Source organism: Citrus clementina, unplaced genomic scaffold (genome assembly GCF_000493195.1).
Source record: "Citrus clementina cultivar Clemenules unplaced genomic scaffold, Citrus_clementina_v1.0 scaffold_1, whole genome shotgun sequence".
NCBI lineage: Eukaryota > Viridiplantae > Streptophyta > Magnoliopsida > Sapindales > Rutaceae > Citrus > Citrus x clementina.
Genome location: NW_006263303.1, coordinates 9,288,606 through 9,300,334, shown reverse-complemented (window position 1 = coordinate 9,300,334; position 11,729 = coordinate 9,288,606). Strand labels below are relative to the sequence as shown.

General features: G+C 34.4%; 3 protein-coding genes across 3 annotated transcripts; 1 reads left to right on the top strand and 2 right to left on the bottom strand.

The window, feature by feature from the left end:
- Positions 1-985: 985 nt before the first annotated feature.
- On the bottom strand, positions 986-3,229 carry LOC18055535 (tetraspanin-2). The gene is made up of 2 exons (XM_006451379.2): positions 2,495-3,229; positions 986-1,509 (listed from the first exon to the last, which is right to left on the bottom strand). Exons 1-2 carry the CDS (start codon positions 2,990-2,992, stop codon positions 1,198-1,200), a joined length of 810 nt encoding a protein of 269 aa, XP_006451442.1. The 5' UTR covers positions 2,993-3,229; the 3' UTR covers positions 986-1,197.
- A 3,108-nt stretch (positions 3,230-6,337) lies between these two features.
- LOC18055534 lies at positions 6,338-8,011 on the top strand. The gene is made up of 2 exons (XM_024177723.1): positions 6,338-6,619; positions 6,820-8,011. The coding sequence occupies exons 1-2, from the start codon at positions 6,408-6,410 to the stop codon at positions 8,009-8,011; spliced, it is 1,404 nt and encodes a 467-aa protein (XP_024033491.1). The 5' UTR covers positions 6,338-6,407.
- Positions 8,012-9,078: 1,067 nt separating this feature from the next.
- LOC18055533 (1-aminocyclopropane-1-carboxylate oxidase 1) lies at positions 9,079-10,783 on the bottom strand. Its single transcript, XM_006451377.2, has 3 exons — positions 10,321-10,783; positions 9,992-10,221; positions 9,079-9,893 (listed from the first exon to the last, which is right to left on the bottom strand). Exons 1-3 carry the CDS (start codon positions 10,426-10,428, stop codon positions 9,299-9,301), a joined length of 933 nt encoding a protein of 310 aa, XP_006451440.1. The 5' UTR covers positions 10,429-10,783; the 3' UTR covers positions 9,079-9,298.
- Positions 10,784-11,729: the final 946 nt, after the last annotated feature.

The following is an 11,729-nucleotide window of genomic DNA, read 5'->3' as shown; positions in this document are numbered from 1 at the left end:
AATTACACGATTATATTTTTTTATTATAAATCAATTTGTAGATTATCGTCATCAAAACTTAAATGTTAGACATGATTCTCTTTTTTTTTTTAAGGATGAATATATACATGATATTTTATTTATAAATTCTATATAGATTTAGAACTTCAATAATGTAAATATGTAAAATATTGGTAGACATGTATACAATTAGAATTTTAATAGTGTAAATGAATAATATTTTGGGGTGTGTGTGTGTGTCTCTCTCTCTCTCTCTCTCTCTATATATATATTAAGTAAGTTATTAAGTAATTTATTTTCTTTGTTGGATTAGAGTTTTAATTTTTTGACACAATTATTAAATGAGTTATATTTGAATTAGTTTAAATTCGACACGGCACGAACACCACCTGCTCATGCTTAGGCTTACTTCAAAACATTTTAATGGACAACACAACAAACTCACCTTGTGTTCTTTTGGATGACATATTAATTAAATAATTATTTTCTTGAAGCGACCAAAATAGCTTGTTCCCACCAAAAACGAACCCTGCAACGTTTGTCTTTATTCATTTATTTTATAATCGGGTCCAACTACAGAGCCAGCCGCCACAAGTTTTCTGTTGTCGGAAATAGGTTTTTCGTTTTTAATAAACATCATTGTGAGAATCCCCGAAGTTGGTACATACTATAATAAAAAATTATTAATTTAAAACCCCCCCCCCCCCCCCCCCCCCACACACACACAGCTAACGAACATTTGATCTCTTGAATCATAATGGGAGAATTGAAACATCCAAGTTCCAAAAGCACTTGTTTCTTTACTCAGTCGGCGATGTCGGTGTCTTTTTCATTTTTAACACACTTTTAGGAGCTTTTTGAGAAACTCTCAGTGTCTCTATGTGAGTGCGTGCACAGTTGCACACGCAGGTACAAATTGTAAAGTTGGTAAAAATATTCTTAAGAGTCCCAGAAGCTCCAATGACCGCTGAAATAGAGAAGAATCTGATCTCAAGTTGCAAAAAGCTGATAGATAGGTGGATAGACAGATAAGATTCTGTTCTCATTAAAACAGATAGTAAAACAAGTACCATACATTCTGGATAAAAGCAGAAGAAGAGAATATATGTACAGATGCCGACATTTTCTTCAGAGAATAATAATGAAAATTATGAAACTGTGAAGCGTGTGGGATGCGTTTGGACAAGTGGTTAGAGTTTAAGTCCAACCACGCTTGTATCTGCGGAAAAGATCTTCAGTCTGGGCATTTTTGAAGGCACTGCAGGCAATGAGATAGACCCAAATCAGAATCACAACTGCAACAATCAGAATTATGTTGGCTTTTCTCCATTCGTTTCTCAGGTTTCCCAACAGACCAGCTTTGCAAGAGCTGCAATTGTAGCAGAGTTGACTCTGGTCGTTGCTCCACAAGAAGCAGTCCGGGTCCCCTGTTGGGTTCACAGGGTTTAGCCACAGCGTTGGGTTCACATAACTAAACCCACAAATTGTTGGCGGCTTACAGCATCCTGACTGTGAAAAATACAAAGGGGGGGAGAAAAAAAAAAGAAGAATCAAAACCTTAATAAAAGCAAGCAACCCACCACCAAACTGCTAACCATGTCTTTACATACAAGTCAAGGCTGGCAACAATAACATAACGTGCCCTTTTTCTATCTTTTGCAATGAAGACAAAGCTAGCTGTTGTGGGCTTGATTGATTACCTTTATCTGGGGCCAAAATTCATTAGCCTTTCATAATAATGGAGGTGGTTGTGTTGGTTATTACTTATTATTACCCTATTGTTGGCACAAACTTTCCTGGGGTTCATAATGGTTACAAAAATTTTCATCTTCTTAGATAATTGCATATACCCCACAACAAAGGATGGCTCATGTCGATGAAGTCATGCTTGTTTAAGCCAAAAGCAGTGTAGCAAATCAATTAATTTAGTGTAGCCCAAATACTGGGGCCTAACTTTAAATATATCGTGCACTACAGTCTGAACATTGTCAAAATTATAAAGTTAACACAAATTAATTAAATCTAAGAATGGACGGTATTTTTATATTCTAGTACGACACCCAATATACTATAGTCACAACCCAAAATATTGATCCAAGAAAAGGGGCACATACAGATACAGCCATACAGGCATACCGCATGTGAGGTTTATTGACCTCAAATTTGGGAAAAAATAAAAAAATAAAAAGCACCCGTTTAATGGTGGGCCCTGGAAATTATTTTAAGGAAGGAGTGGGTCCAAAATTTGGAACTCACTGGAACATAAACCTAGTTGCTCCAGTGAGTTCCAAAGATCAATAGATGATGATGGTCTGATCTGTATCTATCAAATCACAAACAGAGCATATCAATCATATCCCTGAAACTCTTTACACAACAACCAGTGAAAATGTGCCACTATTTCCCCAGGATTAACTTGTTATTTACACTACGGAAAAGAATTGGGCTAAATTGTAAAAGAATAAAAAAAAAAATTCAAGATTTAATCACTCGCCTGAAGTGGAGAGATGTGAGCAGAAAAGAATTGATCAGCGGTGACATATTGCTGGGAAAGCTTAGAACAAGTATCGGTATCAGCAAGACAAGCCCTAATCTTGTTCCAATTCTTGGAATCCACCACGTGGTCTCTAAGCCAACTGGAAAACTTGTCAAGCCTGTACTCCTTGTACGCTCTTCCGGGGACATAGTAGCTGCCGTCCGGCCTGGTTACGACAAAGGCAAAGACGAGGACGACGAGAAGGAGCACTATCAGAATGGCCATAACGCAGAGGTAGAAGGCCAAGAGAGTCTCCTTGTACCAGTAAGCCCCGATGAAGCCGCAGAGGGAGACCAAGAGGACAAGGACCCCGAGGAGGACCACCGGCCACCGGAAGAGATGGATGCACTCGTTGTCCGGCTTGGATGCAAGCCAGATTCCGGAGGCTATTATGGGAATTGAGCATAGTAGGGCTATGAAGTTTAGGACTGCTGTTATGTTGTTGGATACTCCCATGCTTTTCTAAAAGTAGTGTTAAAAAGTGGAAAACGGAGTCTTGGTTGGTTTTAGAAAGAAGCTTGTGAACGAATATATTGACAAAGTAGATTTGAGCAGTCCTCGTTTGGGTAAATGGGTGTTGTAGCTGGATAACGAGCGTTCACGGTAGGGAGAAGAATTTAGTACAAGGCCATCAATGAGGTTATCATACGATAAGAGACTTTTAAGGGATATGAAATTTTTTAAGGGATATGAAATTTAATAATGGGTTGATTTACTTTTGATAATGGTGTAATTGGTAGTGTTATTGGATAAGAAAAAAATATAAAATTATATATGATTTTAAGTACGCGTGTTATAAAATGTTAAAAGAAAATTTAAATTATTAGACCAAATTTTAAATATAAAATAACATAAATCAGTGTTAATTTATTACAGCAAAATTTCTTTATAATCATAATTTGAGATCAACTAATTTTATATTACGGTAACAAAATTACTATTTTGACTCAATTATTTTTAGTACAAGTAAAAGTCAAGTCAAGTCAAGTATGCACTATATTAATAGTTAATTTTTCAAATCCAAAGTATAAATATTAATAAAAGAGATAGATATAGTCATAAAAAATTAGTATATATATTTATGAAGTGGTAAGAATCAAGATATATAAGTTATCTTAAAAACTTAAATGTTTACATTTTTTTCTATGTTTTTTTTTCTCAATGTAAATTCTATAAATATTATACAATAATTTAGTAATAATTTTTAAGAATAAATTATTATCCCAAACAATTTTACAGAAATAATTTCTCTGTTATAAACATTTAATGTAAGAAAACTTATATATTTTGTAATATATAAATAATCATTACAATGTGACGGCAATTTTCTTTAAGTCAAGATCTAAAAAAAATTATAATTTATTATCATGTGGAATTAATTCTCATTAATAACTGGTCCAAATTAAGATCAAAATTTTAATAACAGCATAAAAATTATTCCTATATAAAATATTACTTAAAAAAATTTTATTACATTATTTTCATCATCGATGTGGTTATCTTTTGTAGACAATTGATTTTGAGAAATGGACTCAACTAATAGAGTAAAAGACACTTTGAAGGTTAAAGAAGTGCTTTTATTGACTTTTTTAGTGTGTTGTAACTTATAAGAAATGTTGTTACTCATACAAACTCTTGTTTTTAAAAAAATGATGTATTTTGACAAAATTATTTTTGTGATGTGTTTGACCTGCACCTCCATCTCCAATGGGTCTAGTTTGGACAGAAAAAAACTGGATTAAATTTGATTTTTATTATGTTAGCCCCCAAAATAGGTCATGTTTAGTCTATATTTTGGTATTATTTTAACAATAGAAAATTATTTTTATTTTATTTTTGTACTTAATATTATTTAAATTGATATTTAAATTTTAAAATTCCAAAAGCACCAACAACCAATTCTTCGCCGTCACAAGCTACCACCTTACAAAGTTACAATAACTGCTAGTGCTGACTGCTGACGGACGTTGACCGGCTGTTGTTGCTTTTAAGTTTTCAATTTAACATCTATTAGGTAAAATTCAAGTTTGTTATTTTTCATTAATATAAAAAATTAAAAATTAACACATACCATATTAAAATTTAAATAATATATCAATCTGAAGTACAAATTTATATTCCAACTTTACAAATTGGACATTACTAAAAGGTTTATCATTATAAAAAAAGAGTGGTAATACAGTCCCAAATGCTTGTATAAATTTATTTTATACAAAATGAGTTGATATTAATTCATCGGTTGAATGAAAGTATAAAATAATAAAAATAAATTATGTGGGGTAAGAGATATTTAATTCAATTAATTTTATTATGCCACATCTGTTTGTACAAAAGTTTGTGACTATATTATTACTCTAAAAAAATATCATCGAGAATATATGACACAAGTCACACAACAATCTCTTAACATGTTTATTTATTGGTATATTAATGCCGACAAACTACAAAAGAATGTCTCATACAATAGTACAGTTAGGATTTAAAATTAGTTAAGCAAATTTAATTTATGAGTAATGATAGACATTTAAATTTTTTTTCTCAAATTCTATCCCAACTAGTATGTCATTCATTAATTAGTTGGTAATTTTTTACAAAATTCAAGTGAATTAGTTGTATTGTCCTTACTAACTAATTCATAAATGTCACATCATTTAAAATTATTTTTTGAAATAAATAATTTGAGATGTGTAGCACAACTTTTTAATTTACATGCAAAATTTTTTTATGGTTGTCGATTATTTTTATTTTATTTTTAAATTTAACATATTCATTTAAAGTGATAAAAAATCGTACATACATATATATATACACATGGATAAAATTAGGGCCAAAGAGCTGCTATCATATAATTAATTAAGTGCATCTTGAGTCGCGTTCCTTCAATTTTCTTTCTCAAGCTTTAAATGTGAAAATAACAAATTTGATTTATATGCGATCTTCATATCTTTTTCAAGATTAAAAAAAAAAGGATTATAAAATAACATACTAATTGTCAGCAAACAACAATTATGTGATGTCGCTATTTTTTTTTCCTAAGGGAACAACAATTGTGCCAACAGAATATTGATTGTTATATTCATTCTTATGATTTTACACAAAAATCTCTTTCACGGACGTATAAGTGAGACTTCTTATGAAAAGATAAATAAATAAATAAAGGATTATTATACTCTAGTTATATCAAAATAATAAATTATTAAAAGAATTATTGAAGTGTAACAAATCACTAAATTAACCCTTATAACATAACAATTTGCTATTTTTTCATCCTTCCGTTAATTAACTTGTAAAATAATAATATTATTTTTTTTAATGAATAATTACTTAGTGACTCGACTTTTGATCGAATGGTTAGTGACATTAATTTCTTTCTCAATTATGAAATAATTGTGTGGAACCAATTTTTACTTTTATAAAATATGAGTAGAGTAGACGTATATTAATAGTTGTTTAATTGTAACACTAATGTTAAAAAAAAAAAACTACTTAAAAATATCAAAATAAAATAAGCAATCAGGCAAAACAATAATACACACAAAGCCATACGATGGTGTGCACGTACAAGCTAGAAAGCCCGCGGCATCGCCTGTGGCGGTGCCACGTGATCCGTAGCCGATCGTAGAAACACGTCTCTCAAAAGGCGGTTTATTTCCTAAACGCGTCCGTTTGGTGCAAGAGATAGAAGTTTCCGCGTGGCATGAATATGCTCGCCAGACGCCAATGTTCCGGGGCCGTTTGGCAACAAGTTTTATTTAACTCAACCTCCAACGTAAACAAATAATTTTTTCCCGCGTCTTTTCGTACTAAAAGAAATAAACACTTGCAGAGAAGTCTCAGTCACAGCTCACACCTGAGAAAGAGAACCAAAACAATGGAGTCGTGGGTCCCACTCATGGACATTTTTCTGAACGACCGAACACCAGAAACGAAAGCGTCTCTGTGGCTGCAACAATCTTTCGGTGCCACTGCCACGTCATCATCGTCAACCTCAAGCCCGATCACTGCAGGCTCACTCATTGCCATGCTCACGAAACCCTGCAATGTCACTGTTGACGATTCATATTCTTCACCGACCACTAAAACGTAAGCAGAAAACAGAACTTGCTTAAATTGGTTAGGATTAGGGCTAGGGAGGCAAATTTTTGAGTGACTGATGGGTTGTTTTGGATTTACATTTATAACAGGGTTATGTTTATACAGACTCTACCTTGTTTTGTTCAGTCGAGGATCTTATCGTTTCTTGCTCTTGAGAATAAGTTATTTAGTGGGCATGATTTATGTAGGCTGGCCAGGGATGTTTTGGGTGGTGGTGGTGGTGATGTGGGGAGCGATTTCTGGGCCAAGAGAGCTGCCCGCAATCTGCTCGATGTACTGTCTGAGTCAAATAATGAGCGGATTTCTGGTTTGAGCTTGGATTCTGAGGAACAAAAAGTTGTTGAAGAGTTTGAGTCTCTGCCTGGGTGGATTCAGGACTTCGTGACAAATGATGACGATTTGCTTCTTCCTTGGCTTCCTATATTGCCCAACGAGCTCAATTCAAGAAAGCTTTTCAGTTCTTGTGAAAATAACAGTGATCAGGATTTGTCAAGTGATCTTGGAGAGAATGTTGAACATGAAGTGAGTGAAATTGAGATTGATTGTCCTGTAAATGTGACTCTATCGAGTGAGATTGAAGAACTTGCCAGGGATTTGAGAGAGCGGATTGTGAATTTTGAATCTAGTTCTAAAACTGTAGGCTTAGCTAATGAAATGCGTCGACTTTGTTTAGATAAAGGAGTTGATTCTTTTGCTGTTTTGGGTGTGATTGAACCTTGGAAAGCAGATGATGAGATGGCTTCAGTTTTGATTTCACATTTATCAAATGGAAGTGATGAGGAACTTTCTTGGCCAAGTCAGGTCCTCTGTTCGGTTGTCCTTCCAAAGTTATTGGTCCTTGAGGAACTGGCTTCTCGTGTGCTTATGAGTGCAATGATAGAGTACTGCAAAATCCATCAGAGGGCGGCTGTGCATGCACTGTTGTTTCCATTGTTTCTGCGGAAAGGGGGTATCAACAATGCTGTATGCGAAATGATAACAAGGATTGTGAGGGAATGCTTGCACCCAGGTCATGTTTCAGCCTTCTGCCAGAAGGTTCTTTCTGGAGCAGAAGCTGAAAGGAAATGCATCTGTCTTCCATGCCACCAAAGTCTTATCTCCAATGAACTGGTATGGACAGAATCGTTATTTACGCTGTTCCAAAACATATTGAATCATAATGTTCATTTAACCCAGGATTCTGTTGATCACATTGTTTACCGAGTCCGGGAATTGACTGAAAGGTTTTCAAAATCTTTAAAATTTGGAAACTTTTTGTTATGTTTAGTCAACAAATGTGCTCCCTTGTTAATTTCACATAAGGTTCTACTGGTTGAAGCTGTTCAGCACACAAATACTATTGTCACCAAATCCATATTATCAAAATTGGCTAACTTTTAGCCATTATTCAATTTATTTTATTTTATTTTTGCTTGCCATGTGAGGATTTAGTCTTTGGGAAAACTCAAATTTGCTCAACTTGTTAGCTTTCACTTGGAAAATTGATATTGATCAATACTTTAGATCATTTCTTGGGTGTTGCTGTGCGTGTTCTATTCTGGAAGCAAACTGTAGTTATGCTGAAACTCTTGATCATTTCTCTAAAGTACTACTAGTTATATTGGTTTTCATATGTTTAGATTGATAACTATTCTCACAATATTCAGAGAGTTAATCATGCTGTTATTATGGGCATGTCTTGCAATATATGTGTTCTTGGCCCTCCTAGATGCTAATGATAATAAATGCTACCTCCAAAAATCTAAGAATCTGATGGGGGTTATTTCTAAATCTGTTGCAAACTGAAAATTTTCCCAGGTCAAATACCCCCAAAATGTCCCATAATTCGCCATAGGTAACTGTACTTTACGGATAGCATGGCCTGCCCGTTATTAATGATATACTGGAAATCTTTTCTTTATTTTGGTTCTAGACACATTCTGAAGACATAAGTATGTCATAAATGATTCAGTTTGGGAAATCTTATTCCAATTTCATTTCTGTAGTTTTCCATATCTCAACTTGTATGACTTAAACAATCAAATGAGAAAGTGTATTGCACAGGGAGACTCTGTGGTTTTGGATTACCAATTCTATTCCCTCTTTTTTTTTTATTTAAAATTAACTTAAAAAGAAATAAGTCTGTTTTTAACTAATGATTTGAATTTTACACAACCCCATGACCACACAGGGACAAATATGAGTCCCTAACAGGTGCTTGTGTACAATTTGAACTTCCCTAGGCTCCAATTTAACCAACTCACCTTTTCTCAGCTCACAATATCTAGTCTTATCTCATCTCTCACATCACCAGAAACAGCTCACAATATCTATTTGGCCTCTTTTTTTTGCTTTGGTGACGTAAGAATGCTTGATAATATTTTACATACTTTGGTCAACTTCTTGATGAATATCTTGGTTATGCCTTTAATTAGTTGTCTCTTTGGTAACTGGATTTCATATTGAAGTAAGTAAACTGGTTGATTTTTATAACCTTATTAGTATATTCATCAGTATAGATGAATGATAAACATAGGAAATAGAAAGTGTCATTTTCATCTCCTTTAGAATTTAACAACATAACTCTTTATGCTAGTTAAGAATTTAAAGAACATATTCTATGCAGAAAACATAACAGCATCAAACTGATGATCCCTTACATAGCAATCGTTTAAGTAGTTGATAATTTTATGAAAGGAGGATCTGGTGTCCATTGGCAATCTCCTTCATGGATTCAAGTCTAGGGACCTTGTCTGAGAACTTGGTGGTGCCGTAAAGCTTCAGGTAGTCTTGAAAACTGTAGTAACTGGGGTATAAGAGTTTGATAGCTGGAGAAATAATAGCATCGTTAGCAGGATTATAGAAGGTTGCAATGGAGAGTCTGCTTCCATTCTTTTCAGGCATGACGCGGTGCAAAGCACTTTGATACCTCCCATTACTCAAAACTTCCACTTGGTCACCTGTGTTAACAAATATGGTGTTGTTTCTGGATGGAGGGATCTTTACCCACTCTCCATCTTTGAAAAATTCAAGACCTGGAACTTGGTCATCTTGGAGCAAGAGGATGATTCCACCCGCGTCAGTGTGTTCTCGAAGTCCTCTGACGAGTTCCGGATAAGGACATTGAGGGTATTTTGCTACTTTTGTCCCCACAGAAGGACCCTTTTCCCCTGAGAATGCATTCTTTATGTAACTCTTCTCTAAACCAAGATTCTCACACATGAGCTCAGAAAGCTTCTCTGCTAGCTTTATTAGTTGAGCTATGTAGTCCTCCATTGTGTTGCTGCATTATGCATCAGATATAGCTCAGTATGCACAATCATATTATTTTGAAGAGTTATGTTAGAGAATCATTGGTAATTGAGCATCAGAATGACTCACCGGAAATCCTCTGACAGATTCCTAATTTCATTGATGTTTGAGGATGGGCGATGCCATATGAAAAAGGTGCTTTCCCAGTCTACATCTCTTATGTTGTTCTTGTTTTCCTTTTCCAGGCTTTTAACCAACTCTGAATCATAGAAACCTCCCTTCAAATATTCTTCATAGTGTGAGTTCACCAGTTGCTTCACCTTCTCCATCAACTTTTTGTCTATCCCATGGTTATCAACCTGTAGTGCTTAAAGTGCATTTATATTAGTTACAATGAAGTGGCAATCACAGATATTTCAATTGAAATAAAGATAACACCATCATCCTCTAAGTCTAACCTGAAAGAAGCCCCATTTCTCACAAGCTTGATGCAGAAGGGCCATTGTTTTCTTCCTATTCTCCCCTTCAAGTTCATTAAAATCTATCACAGGAATAGGGATCTCCATCTTTTGTTATGTTTCTATCTGATCATAAAGATGGGTAACAAAGAGGGTATTTATAGCTTTACAGACCGTGCTCACATTCTTACTTTTTTTTTGCCTTTTTGACCATTTTGTTATTAATGCGGTGGTGGTAGTTAAAGGTTAATTCTAAGTTCTAACATCATTGCAAGGAAAATTCTTGGGATGCCTTGAAGAGTGCAGGTCCAAGTTCAATTCATGACCGGCCATGTGATTTTCTCTGATCAATTAGTCAATCATGTTCACTTCGTAAAGCAAGGATGGTTCTTCTTTTATTTTTCTAAGGAAAAGTTCCCCTTAGCCCCTTGTAATTCCCATCATGTCAATGCTATGTATGACAAATTGGCTTTATTTTATTATAGGGAAACTTTGATTGTTTATTATTTTAATGTTTATGAGCATTGGAAATGATCAGTTTAAGCAAAACTAGGGGCACTGAATCAGTTGCTGTCAAACAGCCAAAGAGAAACGGGGGCTTTAAGTTTGGTATTTGGTATCTCTAGAGATCCAAATCTACCAGTGGGCGTCTCACCACTTGTTGGTGTCTGTCAACCATTATAAGATTTTTTATTTATTTTTGTTTTGTTTAAGTTCATATTGTACAATTAGAACTTTTTATTGATTTATCAAGAGAGCCAGTACATAGTTAACTCGACAAATCCAATTATCTTGGGTCGGAATCGCATAGGACAAACATCCTAATTTGCTTGTTATATGTAATTTTAGAGGTGATTATGCATTATCATACTGGGTTATCCAAATATTCTCTTTTTGCTGCTGAGTTTTGAGAATACTCAATTACTCATGAGTCCACTATTGTAAATATTTCCAAGGTTAGAAATTTTGTCTCTCAAGTCTATGGGCTGTAGAAGACTTTCGTGGACTCTCAAGTCTATGGGCTATGTATAAGACTCTGGGGGACTCTCACCTCGAGATATTGACGGCAGGGCATGACCTCGAGCACTTATGGGGTTGTTTATAAACCTAAAATTTAGATAGGGATAGGTATATCTCTCTATAAATACCAATAAGGGTGTATGTATCTCCTTATGTATACAGGGATAAGGTTTCGCTTCTTGTAGGCATAGAATCCCAAACCATGCTCGACTGTATAAAATAATTTTTAGCCAAATACATATATCAAGCAACGCAACGTCATTAATATTAATTGTAAGATAATTTTTGAAATACGTACCCAAAGAAAATATTGGCACGTCTGCATGCTAATTAAAATATAATTTTACAAGCATTCCTAAAAAAATCAGTGTGTCTAGGGCTTCAGGTGG